Consider the following 14,053-nt stretch of genomic DNA (forward strand, 5'->3'; position numbering starts at 1 on the left):
AAGCAGCAGGCCTCTCCTGTCTGTGTGGACCTAGCAGACCAGTTAGTGCACAGCCTGTGATGCGGCCCTGGATACGCTTCCCTTACGCTCCAGAGCATCAGTCTCGGCAGTGGTGCTGCAGCGCCTGATTTGGCTGAAATGCTGGTCTGCGGACCAGGCATCGAAAAAAGCCTTGACAGATCTACCCTTCCTTGGTGAATGGCTGTTTGGAGCCTTGTTGGATGACATTATTAAGAATGTCACAGGTAGGAAGAGCACCTTGCTCCCACAGTCCAGGAAGAGTACGCCGCAGCAAGGGCCTTCATTTTCTGCTCAAAAGAGGCTTTTTCGTCCGCCCGGGACTTCAGCCAAACGCTCCCAGTCCAACAGGGCGACTATTGAGGGACAGAAGTGTCCCTGGACTTGCAAGCCAGCGAGCAAACGTGCTACTGCATGAAGGTTTGCCCACCGCCCTTCACTCGGGTGGGGGGTCGCCTTCGCGAGTTTGCCGCCCGGTAGGCCTCTCGGCTGTCCGACCAATGGGTCTGCAAACTGATTTCATCTGGCTAGAGATAGAGTTCCTCTCTTGGCCACCAAACAGATTTTTTTCCCCTCCAGCATACCCTTACTCCCAGGACCTGTTTGGGGCATTAAGGGACCTGCTAAGCCGTGAAGTGATAGTGCCTGTTCCAGAAACGGAAAGGTTTCAGGGGTTCTATTCCAATCTGTTTATAGTCCCCAAAAAGGAAGGGGGGGACATCTTGGACCTAAAAGCCCTCAATTGCTTTGTGAAAGTACAGAGTTTCAGAATGGAATCTGTTCACTCCATAGTTGCTGCACTCCATCAGGGGTACTCACTGATGTCTCTGGATATCCAGGACACGTATCTGCACATACCCATATGCCTTCCTTTTAGAGGTTTCTGCAATTTGCAGTAGGGGAAGACCGCTACCAGTTTGTGGCTCTCCCCTTTGGCTAGGCTTCAGCACCCCGAGTCTTTACCAAGGTATTGGCTCCAATTTTGGTGTTGTTGCGACAACGTGGGATTGCAATCCTGGGTTACCTAGGTGATCTCCTTCTGAGAGCAGCTTCCACCTCAGAATTAAGGGAGAATGTGGCGATCACCATGCAAACCTTGCAGGAATTTGGGTGGGTGTTGAACCTCAAAAAGTCGGTTCTTGTGCAACGCAACGCCTGGAGTACCTAGGCTTACTGCTGGACTCCGTGGAAGCGAGAGTGTTTCTCCCTTCAGACAAACTGCAGACTCTCAGAGCCGCTGTGAAGCTGTTGATGAACCGCAGGTGGTCGTCGCTGCACTTCTGCATGTGAGTTCTGGGGCCCATGGTGGCCTCCTTCGAGGCGGTACCGTACGCCCAATTTCACACCAGAGTCTTGCAGAAGGAGATATTTGCAAAATAGGACAAATTTCCTTCATCCCTGGATTGGCAGATTCAGGTGAGCCAGTTAGTCAGTGTCTCTCTTTGGTGGCTAAGATCTCTGGCCCTTCGGTCCGGGAAGTCGTTCCTACCTCTTCATTGGACAGTGATGACAACGGACACCAGCCTGTCTGGCTGGGGTGGAATACTGGGAGTACAGTCGACCCAGGGCCTCTGGTCGAGGGAGGAATCCCAGTTGCCAATCAGTGTGCTCGAACTTCGAGTGATTAGGATATGCCTCTCCACATGGTCGATGAGACTACGAGGGTGTCCGATCAGGATCCAGTCGAACAACGCCACCGCGGTGGCATATGTCAACCATGAAGGAGGAACAAGAAACTCGGCGGCAGCATGGGAGGTCGCTCACGTCCTTTGGTGGGCAGAGCGACATGTACCAGCCCTGTCAGCCATATACATCCCGGGAGTAGAAAACTGTCAGGCGGACTGTCTGTTGCCAGATGCTGGACCCAGGAGAGTGGTCATTGCATCCGGAGGTGTTCAGGCTTCTTTGCCTGTGGTGGGGCACACCAGATGTGGATCTCCTGGCCTCTCGGTTCAATCAAAAGGTGCAGAGGTTCGTGTCCAGGAAAAGAGATCCTTGGGCGGACGCGTCAGACTTATTGGTGGCTCCATGGGAGCAGTACCGGCTGATTTATGCCTTCCCTCCGCTAAAACGGTTACCACGTCTGCTCCGCTTTTTGTGCCAATATTGAGTGATAAATGGAACTGTTCATAATTCCCTCTGCCTTGACTAATGCCCCTGTTCCAGCTGAAGAAAAACTGCCACCACAATACTTCAGGGTGGGTATGGTCAGGGGCGTTGCTAGGTCTACAAAACATCTGGGGCTAGAGCCCATAGAAGCGAAGAAGAGAAGAAAGTCATACACTTGGGCGGACATACACATGTATATAATACACGTGTGTGTGTGTGTATGTAAACATGTTCATCCATTTTATATCTTTTGTCTATGAATTGCATAGAAATTGTAATCATTTTTGAAAGATAATGTTGTCAAAAGTCCTTTCTTAAAAAAAAAAAACGTATGCAACTATGTAATGTGATAGTTGATAAATAAAACATATTATTATTATTAATAATTTATTTTGGAAAGGGGTATACCCCCATCAGGTGTGTGTTTTTTTTTTTTTTTTTTTTTTTTTTTTTTTTTCTTGACATCTGTATAGGGAGATTTCCCTCTATTATTGTACTAGGGACAACACAGAAAAATGGGAAAATTACGGATTTTTTTTTTCACTTTCAGAGATCATGGTAAATGGGACAAACTGAGAGGGTAAAACTCCTGAATGAGGGCACAGATGGCACTATAAACTTTGTAATGGTTTATCATGGTTTATCTCAACCCTTTACCACTTTTTCTGCACCTGCTTTTTTAACTGATGTGCAGAGGTGCCAATAATCTTAAAGGGGTTGTAAAGGTTTGCGTTTTTTCACCTTAATGCATCCTATGCATTAAGGTTAAAAAACATCCGACAATACCGCCCCCCCAGCCCCCCTGTTTTACTTACCTGAGCATGTTCACCTGCTGGGCTTGCCCATGATGTCCTCTTGGCTGCTCAGCCTGGCCGTTGATTGGCTAGAGTGGATGGATTGAAAGCAGCGCAGCCATTGGCTTGCGCTGCTGTCAATCACATCCAATGACAAGGGGGCGGGGCCGAGTGATACAGTGAGCGGCTATAGCCACCGGCCGTATGACGGAAGTGCGCCCGCTAGAACTAACCACCATGCAAGAGAGCTCGCATGAAGGTGGTTAGTTCTTGCGGGGATGAGCTGAGACAGCTGCCGAGGGACCCCGGAAGACCAGGTTCGCGGCCACTCTGTGCAAAACGAGCTGCACGGTGGAGTTAGGTTTAACAGTTTATTTAAAAAAAAAAAAAAAAAATTTGTCTTTACAACCCCTTTAATGGCATTCCCGTGCAGTGGAAACTGCAGTGCGTTTTCCCATTCTGAACCGCATACACTATGGTTTCCCTGTGGCAATATTTTGGAAAGGGTACAGGGACCTCTTCCCCCCCCCCCCCCCCCCTTTTTTTTTTTTTTTTTTTTGTAGGTTCAGCAGTCCATTCAAGTGAATAAGACTTACTGGTTGGATAACCCAGTAAAAATAAAGGAAAGCATGCCTGCTGGTGATTCCCTACAATGTAAAAGTGATCCGTGGAGCTATACAGCTGCTCAATTGGCAGAAGGTGCCCCTCCCCTAACAGCTACCTTTACTGACCTGTCCATTTACAGAACAGTTGCATCGTTATCAGGAACCCGGAAGCTAGAAGGATTTTGTCACTACTGGTTTTGTTTTTTCCTCTAGGCATAAAGAGTACCCCTTGTCTTCTGTGATGACCATAAAGTGAATAACTCAACACCAAGTTCACTACATGTACCCCTTATATATTTGTACATGTTGATCATATCCACCTTAATCTCCTCTTCTCAAGATAGAATAAATTCAGTTCCTCTAATATTTCCTCATAGCTGAGTTCCTCCATGCCTCTTATCAGTTTGATTGCCCTTCTCTGTACTTTCTTCAGTTCCCAGATATCCTTTTTGTGAACTGGTGCCCAAAGTTGAACTGCATATTCTAGATGAGGTCTTAATGATTTGTAAAGGGGCTAAATGATCTCTCTCACCTCTCTCTCCTCTCAGCTCTCACCTTTCTCTCTCTCTCTCTCTCTCTCTTTGGAAACTGCAGCTTGGCATTGCATGCTATTATTGAGCTAATCCTTCTCCACTATGGATCTAGTGACCACCTAGTATGCAGGATGCATGTATAGTCTTAGCCTCCAAGTGCATAACTTTACATTTATCAACCTTTTATTAAATTTATTAAACCTCATTTGCCACATAGTGCATTGAGGTCGTCTTGTAAATTAGAGACATTCTGTCAGGACGTTATTCCACTGCACAGCTGTCGTCATGTCATCTGCAAAGGCTGAAATGTTATTTTTAATCTGCCTATATCATTTATAAAAATTTCTCTGTTGCAGAAAGGCTATGATGATTTACAGACTATAGTGCCTACATGTCAGCAACAAGACTGCTCCATAGGCTCTCAAAAGCTCAGCAAGGCAGTTGTTCTGCAGAAGAGTAAGTGCCAAATATACATTTTTTATTTATTTTTAATTTTTTTGCCCAACCTTGTGTAATACTGAAGTTCATGTATGACCACTGCTTTTACATGCAAATGTGTTTTTTTGTGTCCTTTTTCTGTGAAAATGACTAAAGGCCAGATAAACTAGTGAACTGATTACTTATTAGTGTCACGCTTGCACTGTGAGAATGTACACCTGATATTGCTATTTAAATTTCCCACAGCAATTGATTATATTCAGTTCCTTCATAAAGAGAAGAAAAAGCAGGAGGAGGAGGTATCTACCTTGCGGAAAGAGGTCATGGCCTTGAAGATTATGAAATCGTAAGTTTCAGATGTCCTTGAGGGAATATGTGGTGTTGAAGGGTTGGTAAACCCAAAACCATTTTAATTTTTTTGTAGCTGAAGCGTTTAACCAACCATCTCCAGGGAACCCTGATTAGTAAGCTATCTACAACCGTTTCCGGCCACTTCAGCAGTACCTGGTGTTCCTAGGTGTTTTTTTTTAACCTATTGTGAGATTGCAATTAGAGGTGCAGGATAATGTTAGCAACACTCAAATTACCAAGCTGGGTTGGGTAGATGGAAAAATCATAATAGTTTAGAATTTAACCACTTGCTTACTGGGCACTTAAACCCCCCTCAGTCCCAGACCAATTTTCAGCTTTCAGCGCTGATGCACTTTGAATGACAATTGCGCGGTCATACAACACTGTACCCAAATGAAATTTTTATCATTTTTTTCCCACAAATAGAGCTTTCTTTTGGTGGTATTTAGTTACAGCTCGGAGTTTTATTTTTTGCTAAACAAACAAAAAAAGATGCAAAAAAAAAAAATCATGTTTTAATAGTTTGTTATAAAATTTTGCAAACGGGTCATTTTTCTCCTTCATTGAAGTGCGCTGATTAGGCGGCACTGATAGGCTGCATTGGTGGGCACTGATGGGCTGCATTGGTGGGCACTGATGGGCTGCATTGGTGGGCACTGATGGGCTGCATTGGTGGGCACTGATGGGCTGCATTGGTGGGCACTGATGGGCTGCATTGGTGGGCACTGATAGGCTGCACTGGTGGGCACTGATAGGCATAGTTAAGGCGGCACTAATAGGCACAGATAAGGCGGCACGGATGGGCACAGATAAGGCGGCACTGATGGGCAAAGATGGGCACAGATAAGATGGCACGGATGGGTGGTACGGATAAGTGGCACGGATGGGTTGCACGGATGGGCACTGATAGGTACCACAGATAGATGGGACTGATGGGCACTGATAGGTGGCACTGATAGGTGGCTCTGATAGGTGGCACTGCTGGGCACTGATGGGCGGCACTGCTGGGCACTGATGGGCGGCACTGCTGGGCACTGATGGGCGGCACTGGGGTGCAGCACCTTTGAGGCAGATTGGGTGGCACTGTGGGTGGCACTGTGGTGGCACTGTGGGTGGCACTGTGGGCACTATGGGCACTGACGGGGGGCACTTACTTTTGCTTTTATTTTACTTCAGGGTGGCACTGCGGGAGGCAGGTGGGCACAGGCAGGTGGCAGGTGGTCCCTTGTATTGATGGCCGTGATCGGGACTGATGTCCCGATCACGGCCGTCGGTGATCGGCTTTTTTTTTCTCTCCTCGCGCTGTCAGCGCGAGGAGGAATAATAGCCGATTACCGGCTCCGTTCTATCACATGATCAGCTGTCATTGGCTGACAGCTGATCACGTGATAAGGGGTCGGGATCGACCCCTTGCACGGATCGGTGATCAGGCGAGTCTCATAGACTCGCCGTTCACAGGGCGCGCAGGCCGCTCGTAACCGGGACGACGTCAATAGACGTAGTCCCGGAAATGTAGGTCCGCGCTAATGCCGTCATTTGGCAATAGCGCGGATCTGAAGTGGTTAAAAGGATTCTTGGAAGTCTAAAGCCTAGTACACACTATTGAGTTGGAGCCGCTGTACTAACAATTTGATGTTAGTACAGCGATCTCCCCGCTGAGCTATTGTGTTCTGACAGTGGGACGGCCCCCCACCAGAACACTCCAATCAGCGCTTTCAGCCAATGGCTGATCGGGAGACTGTCGGCTGCTGGGTTGTACAGCATGCTCAGCTGACAGGTCGGCCGCCTTCTGTTGGATCGGCTGCCATACACACAGGCTAAATGTTGGCCGGTTTCTTATTGAACCGGCCAATGATGCCCAGCATTTGGCCCATGTGTACTAGGCTTTCCTCAACCTGCCTAGCGCCAACTAAGTATCACTTTTAAGTGGGCTATCCCTTTAATGCTTTTCTTGGTAAATCTATAATTTAAAAGAGCCTGAGTATACATACCTGTCTACAATTCTTCCTCTATCAAAATTACAGCTCGCTTCCTCATAGAATGTTAAAAGGTTGATCTGGCAGGAACGGTCTTTACATACTATTGATGTTAGGCCGCGTACACACGGGCGGACTGTTCGCCCAACCTTGTCCGCTGAACAGGGTTTGGGCGGACAGTCCGCTCGTGTGTGGGCTTTCAGCGGACAGTTTCAGCGGACAGTTGGACGGACAAAGTCTTTCGGAAATTCCGAAAAACTGTCCGCTGAAACTGTGTTTGAGCGAACAGTCCGCCGTGTGTGGGCCTGTCCGCTGTACTTTCGAAATGAGCGGACTGTTCCCGCTCGGAAAGTCCGCCCATTTCGAGCGCGTGTACAGGTAGGCGGGGCCCGCGAAGGAGACGTCGCGGGCTCCGCCGCCTGGAATGGGCTTAAAGGGGAACCCCAACGCCGAAAAAAATCGGCGTGGGGGTTCCCCCAAAGTCCACACCAGACCCTTGTCCGAGCACGCTACCCGGCCGGCCAGGAAAGGGGGGCGAGCGAGCGCGCCCCCCCTCCTGAGCCGTACCAGGCCGCGTGCCCTCAACATGGGGGGTGCCTTGGGGAAGGGGGGGCCGCGCGGCCCCCCCACCCCAAAGCACCTTGTCCCCATGTTGATGAGGACAAGGGCCTCTTCCCGACAACCCTGGCCGTTGGTTGTCGGGGTCTGCGGGCGGGGGGCTTATCGGAATCCGGGAGCCCCCTTTAAGAAGGGGGCCCCCGGATACCGGCCCCCCACCCTATGTGAATGAGTATGGGGTACAATGTACCCCTACCCATTCACCTGTGAAATAAAGTACAAAAAAAAAAAACACAACACAGGGGAAAAAATATTTTATTGCACAGCTCCGGGGGTCTTCCGTCTTCGGGGGTCTTCTCGCCGGACCCCTCCGCTATCTGTGTGTAGCTCTTTTACTAGCGGAGGAGTCCGGCTTTCTTCCTCCCCGCCGCCGGCCTCTTCTCCCGACTTCGGGGGTCTTGTCCCCCTCTTCGGTTCTTCTGCCGGGCCACCGCGCCTTCTTGTAGCTCTTTTGCAGGCGGTGGCCCGGTCTTCTGTCGCCGCCGCCGCCTTCCGTTCTTCTGTCGCCGCCTTCGGTTCTTCTGCCGGGCCACCGCGCCTTCTTGTAGCTCTTTTACAGGCGGTGGCCCGGTCTTCTGTCGCCGCCGACTTCCGTTCGTGTTCTTCTTCTTGTTCTTCTCCAGGAGATGTTGACACGTCGCTCCCCCCGGCCGGAATGCCAGAGCCGCGCTGTGCGGTCACTTATATAGTGACAATGGGGCGGGGTCACATGGTATATGTCACATGGGTTGGTCACATGGGTTGATGTCACATGGGGACTATGACATCGTAAGGGGGCGGGGTCACCATGTGACCAACCCATGTGACATATACCATGTGACCCCGCCCCATTGTCACTATATAAGTGACCGCACAGCGCGGCTCTGGCATTCCGGCCGGGGGAGCGACGTGTCAACATCTCCTGGAGAAGAACAAGAAGAAGAACACGAACGGAAGTCGGCGGCGACAGCGGCGACAGAAGACCGGGCCACCGCCTGTAAAAGAGCTACAAGAAGGCACGGTGGCCCGGCAGAAGAACCGAAGGCGGCGACAGAAGAACGGAAGGCGGCGGCGGCGACAGAAGACCGGGCCACCGCCTGCAAAAGAGCTACAAGAAGGCGCGGTGGCCCGGCAGAAGAACCGAAGAGGGGGACAAGACCCCCGAAGTCGGGAGAAGAGGCCGGCGGCGGGGAGGAAGAAAGCCAGACTCCTCCGCTAGTAAAAGAGCTACACACAGATAGCGGAGGAGTCCGGCGAGAAGACCCCCGAAGACGGAAGACCCCCGGAGCTGTGCAATAAAATATATTTTTTCCCCTGTGTTGTGTTTTTTTTTTGTACTTTATTTCACAGGTGAATGGGTAGGGGTACATTGTACCCCATACTCATTCACATAGGGTGGGGGGCCGGTATCCAGGGGCCCCCTTCTTAAAGGGGGCTCCCGGATTCTGATAAGCCCCCCGCCCGCAGACCCCGACAACCAACGGCCAGGGTTGTCGGGAAGAGGCCCTTGTCCTCATCAACATGGGGACAAGGTGCTTTGGGGTGGGGGGGCCGCGCGGCCTTTCCTGGCCGGCCGGGTAGCGTGCTCGGACAAGGGTCTGGTGTGGACTTTGGGGGAACCCCCACGCCGATTTTTTTCGGCGTTGGGGTTCCCCTTTAAGCCCATTCCAGGCGGCGGAGCCCGCGACGTCTCCTTCGCGGGCCCCGCCTACCTGTACACGCGCTCGAAATGGGCGGATTTGCCTCCTCCTTACGTGGGCGAGTCCGTTCATTTCAAAAGTTGAGCCAACTGTTTGGCAAACAGTTCGCTGAAACAGTCCGCTCGTGTGTGGGCAAGTCCGCTCATGCAAATTTTGAGCGGACTGTTTGCCGAAACTGTTTGCCGAACAAGGTTGGGCGAACAGTCCGCGCGTGTGTACGCGGCCTTAGGCTGATTGGTCTGTAGTATATACGTTGGTCCTTTTTTTAATATTGGTACTATGTTTGCTTTCTGTCATCAGCCGGTACTATTTCAGTAAGCTGTCCCTAAAAATTAACCATAAGTTATTTTTCTCTTTCGTTTATTGACACACGGCACCTTTAATCTTGACCTTAGGGTTTTATCGCCACCTTCAGGAGAGGACTAGGCAGAACATGTAAAAACTGCACAGGGGGCGTCCTACTGGCTATAACCCCTCACTCTGCTTCCAGCAGCTCAGTTTTTTTCTGCCTAGTATAGGAGAAGGACCTGGCTCCCTGTGGGGACCAATTGGTCCTTGGATTTTTTTCTTTTTGGTGCTTTTTGATTCCTGTGATCAACAATCAACGGCCTGGCTGGGCTGGGTAATATAGATCCTGGTAGTCTCCCCAGCCTGGCCATCCGAGTGTGTGCAGAACTTAGCTATGCGCTGGGTCGGCCACAACATGCCCCGTCTGGTCCAGGGGCGGCCGGCGAGCTGTAGGCTCTGGGGCACACATATGACCGGGCTACTGCTGTCTGCGTCAGTGTGTGCCATGGCCGACAGCCACCCCATACTGCTAGGGTGGTGGGTCTGTCCGTGGAATGCGTCCAGCAGTCCCTGCAGGAGGGGTAAGTATGGTTCCACCTGTTTCGGCAGGATGGAGCAGCTGGGCATTCCCTGGGAGGTCGACAAGGGGGTCTCTCACTCTCCCTTTTTTCTCTCCCTATCCCTTTCCTTCCTGCCCATGTTAAGGGGCCGCTGTGTGACTGGACATAGGGGGTGTGGTGGACAAACCTGGCCCGGGGGTCCTCTGGGGGGGAACTCAGGTCCTGGCAGGGGGCTGCACTAGGTGTTGGTGTTGGTGTTCCACTCGTTTTCTCTCTGTTTTTAGCCTCTTTCGTTCATTGATGGACGTAGCTCCATTAAATCTTGACCGTAGGGTTATTAGACTACATTCAGGATAGGACTAGGCAGAACATGTAATACATGCGAAAACAGAACTGTACAGTTCTGTCCCTCTGGCTAGAACTCCTCAGCCTGCTTCCTGCAGCTCAGTTTTCTTTCTGCCTAGTGAAGGAGAAGGACCTAGGCTCCTGGGGATTTTTTTTCTGGATTTTGCCTTTTGTGCAAAATATTGATCCTGTGATCTTCTATCAATAGCCGGCTGGGTAAAAGGCTGGATAATATAGATCCTTGTAGTCTCCCCAGCCTGGCCATCGAGCGTGTGCAGGCCCTAGCTACGCGCTGGGTCAGCCACGACATGCTCCTCAGGCTCCAGGGGCGGCCGGTGAGCTTCCTTCCCCCGGGGCACACATATGACCAGACTATGGATGTCTGTCGCAGTGTGCCGTGGCCACCAGCCACCCTGTACTGCTTGGGTGTGGATCTGTGATGGAATACTTCCAGCTTGTCCGGACGGTAAGTACAGCCCTTGGCAGGAAAGAGCAGCTGGGCATTCCCTGGGAGGTCGATTAGGGGGTCCTTCTTCTCACTGTCCCTGTATTCCCCCCCCCTACGGGGGATGCTGCATGGCTGGGCTGTGGTGCGGTGAATGTACCTGGGCCGGGGGGCTCTGACCCTTAGCTGGGGGCTGCGCTGGCTGTCTGTTTCCATGTGCTGTCACCTGTCTCTCTGCTGTTGTCTGTGGGCTCTGCATGTGCTACTGCCATAGCGCTGACCGCCGCCATTTTCTGTTAGTCTCTGTGTACAGCATGGCCGTCGGCCATTTTCTGTTAGTCTCTGTGAGCAGCACGGTCATCTGCCATTTTCTTGGAGTCCAGCGACCATTTTCCTAGTGTTTTTTACTATACAAGAACGGCCAGCGGCCATTTTCTTGTAGCCTCAGCGCGGTTTTTCTCCCCAGCGCTGGTTCCTGTGCCTCAGAACAGCGATTTTTACTCCTCAACACATGTGAGCTGACGCAGGACACGGCGATCAACTACAGCATGGCGCAGCACTCGGTCAGGGTGGTGAGTCCTGCGGTGGGGCCCCTCAGTCTGATAGCAGCTAGGAGGGTGGGATTGAGCACCTTGTCCTAAGTCCCCAAGGGTGGCAGACAGGGTGAGTCAGCATGGCGTTAGAAGCTGGCCTTTTCTTCCCCAGATCTCCCTGCAATTGCAACCGGCTCACCTGCAAACAGTGCAGTGCCTTCGGACGCTTTGTCAGTGGTCCTTGAAATGTTCTGTTCTGCAACTGCTGTCCGCTCTCCCCTGTGCCAGCCACGAGATGTTCTGTGTCAGTTTCGCACTGTTCCAGACTGAACCAGCTGCCCAGTGCTAGAGTAAAACAAAACTGAGGCTACTAGAAAATGGCGGCCTCAGCAAAAAAACGTCTGACAGCACCGGGTAAATGGCCACCGGACTTCAAGAAAATGGCTGCGGTTAAGAAACTGGCTGCTGCTACAAGAACATGGTAAGCGTTCCCAGTCCGACAAGGTGGCCGTGGAGGGACAAAAGCATCCCAGGTTTTGCAAGCCAAACAAGCCTGCGAGCAAATCTGTTGCCGTATGGTTTGCCCCCGTGTGACTCTCAGGTGGGGGGTCGCCTTCCGGAGTTTGCAGTCCGCTGGACCCTCCCTCCTTTCAAATCAGTGGGTCTGCGAACTGGTTTCATCAGACTACAAGATGATTTCTCCATCATTCATTGATGGACACACCAGCTCTTCTTGACCTTAGGGCTATATCGCCCCTTTAGGAGAGGACTAGGCAGAAAGTGTTGAAAACAGTAACACTTGCACAGTACTGCCCAGAGGGCAGCCCTACTGGCTATATCCCCTCACATTGCATCCAGCAGCTCAGTTTTTTGTTTTCTGCCTAGTGTAGAAGGACCTGGCTCCCGATGGGACCATTGGTCCTGGTAATTTTTTATTTTTTTTTGTGTGCATTTTTTGATTCCTGTGATCTACAATCAACAGCTGGGGGATGGGTGATAGTCTGGATAATATAGATCCTTGTAGTCTCCCCAGCCTGGCCATAGAGAGGGAGCATACCCTAGCTACGCGATGGGTCGGCCGCGACATGCCCATCTCATCCAGGGGTGGCCGGTGAGCTATATGCTCCGGGGCACACATATAACCGGGCTACTGCTGTCTATGTCACAGTGTGTCGTGGCCAGCAGTCACCCCGTACTGCTCGGGTCATGGGTCTATCTGTGGAATGTGTCCAGCAGTCCCTGCAGGAGGGTTAATTATGGTTCTACCTGTCTCGGCAGGATGGAGCAGCTGGGCATTCGCTGGGAGGTCGACTAGGGGGGTCTCTCACTTTTCCTTTCTTCTCTCTCTGTCCCTTCCCTCTCTCCCTGTCCCTTCCCTCCTCTCCATGCTATGGGCCGCTGTTTGACTGGGCAGATGGGGGTGTGGTGCACGTACCTGGCCCGGGGGGCTCTGGGTCCTTGCAGGGGACTGCCCTGGGTGCCGGTGGTCCGCTCGTCCTCTTCCCTGTTTCTGGGCCACGGTATGGTGTTTGTGCTGTGTGAGACATGTGAGGAGGCCGCTGTGTGCTCCGCGGCCATTTTGTTTGTAGCCACAGCCAGTCTTTTGCCTTTCAGACATTTTCTAGTAGTTCAGCGGCCATTTTCTTGGCGCCCTCTGATGTTTTTGCTGAGGCAACCAGTATACCTGTGATATGACCCACTTGCCCTCTAGAGCCTCAGTATCAGCAGTAGTGCTATGTCGCCTGATTTGGCTGAAATGCTAGTCTGCGTACCAGGCATCTAAGAAAGCACTGGCGGACTTGCCCTTCCAGGGAGAGAGAGGCTATTTGGAGCCTCACTGGATGACATTATTAATAATGTTACTGGGGGTAAGAGTACGTTACTCCCACAGTCCAGAAAAGGGAAGGAGCCACGCCGTAGGCAAGGGCCCTCCTTTTCCGCTCAGAAGTAGGTTTTTCGTCCGCCTGGGACAGCGGGTAAGCGTTCCCAGTCTGACAAGGGGCCTGCTGAGGGACAAAAGCGTCCCTGGATTTGCAAGCCAAACAAGCCTGTGAGCAAATTTGTTACCGCATGATGGTTTGCCCCCGTCTTCGGGAGTTTGCAGCCCGGTGGACCTCCCTACTTTCCAACAAGTGGGTCTGCGAACTGGTTTCCTCAGGGTACAAGATAGTTTATTGTCCGCCAAACAGATTTTTTTTCCCTCCAACCTTTATCATCTTCCGGCTCGTCGGGAGGCCCTGTTTGGGGCAGTACAGGACCTGCTGCTGCGTGGGGTGATAGTACCAGTACCGACGCCAGAAAGGTTTCAGGGTTTCTACTCCAATCTGTTTGTAGTCCCAAAGAAGGAAGAGGCCCGTCCGGTCCTGGATCTCAAGGCCCTCAACAGCTTTGTGCAAGTACAAAGGTTCAGGCTGGAATCAGCTCGCTCAGTGGTCACTGCACTCCATCAGGGGGATTTTCTGGCATCCCTGGACATCAAGGATGCATACTAGCATGTCCCCATATGCATCAAGCATCAGAGATTTCTGTGATGTGCGGTCGGGGAGGAGCACTACCAATTTGTAGCTCTCCTGTTTGGCCTGCCATCTGGCCTGGCACCGAGGGTCTTCACGAAGGTGCTAGCCCCAATTTTGGCTTTGCTAAGGCAGCGAGGGATAGCAGTTGTGGGTTACCTGGATGACCTCCTTCTGAGGGCAGCTTCCGCCCCAGAATTAAGTGAGGATGTGGCAATCACCATGCAAACTCTTCGGGAGTTTGGTTG

At 51.6% G+C, this 14,053-nt stretch overlaps 1 protein-coding gene across 2 annotated transcripts in view; it reads left to right on the top strand.

Annotated features, from left to right (window-relative positions):
• Positions 1-14,053, top strand: part of MLX (MAX dimerization protein MLX) — a 258,108-nt gene that overhangs the window by 169,447 nt on the left and 74,608 nt on the right. For both annotated transcript variants that reach the window (XM_077459435.1, XM_077459438.1), the window contains exons 5-6: positions 4,416-4,515; positions 4,744-4,843. In XM_077459435.1, the coding sequence (XP_077315561.1) occupies positions 4,416-4,515; positions 4,744-4,843 (200 nt within the window). The remainder of the gene's footprint in view (positions 1-4,415; positions 4,516-4,743; positions 4,844-14,053) is intronic.

Source organism: Lithobates pipiens, unplaced genomic scaffold (genome assembly GCF_037356315.1).
Source record: "Lithobates pipiens isolate NorthernLeopardFrog02 unplaced genomic scaffold, aLitPip1_a1.2 Scaffold_28, whole genome shotgun sequence".
NCBI classification, from domain to species: Eukaryota; Metazoa; Chordata; class Amphibia; order Anura; family Ranidae; genus Lithobates; species Lithobates pipiens.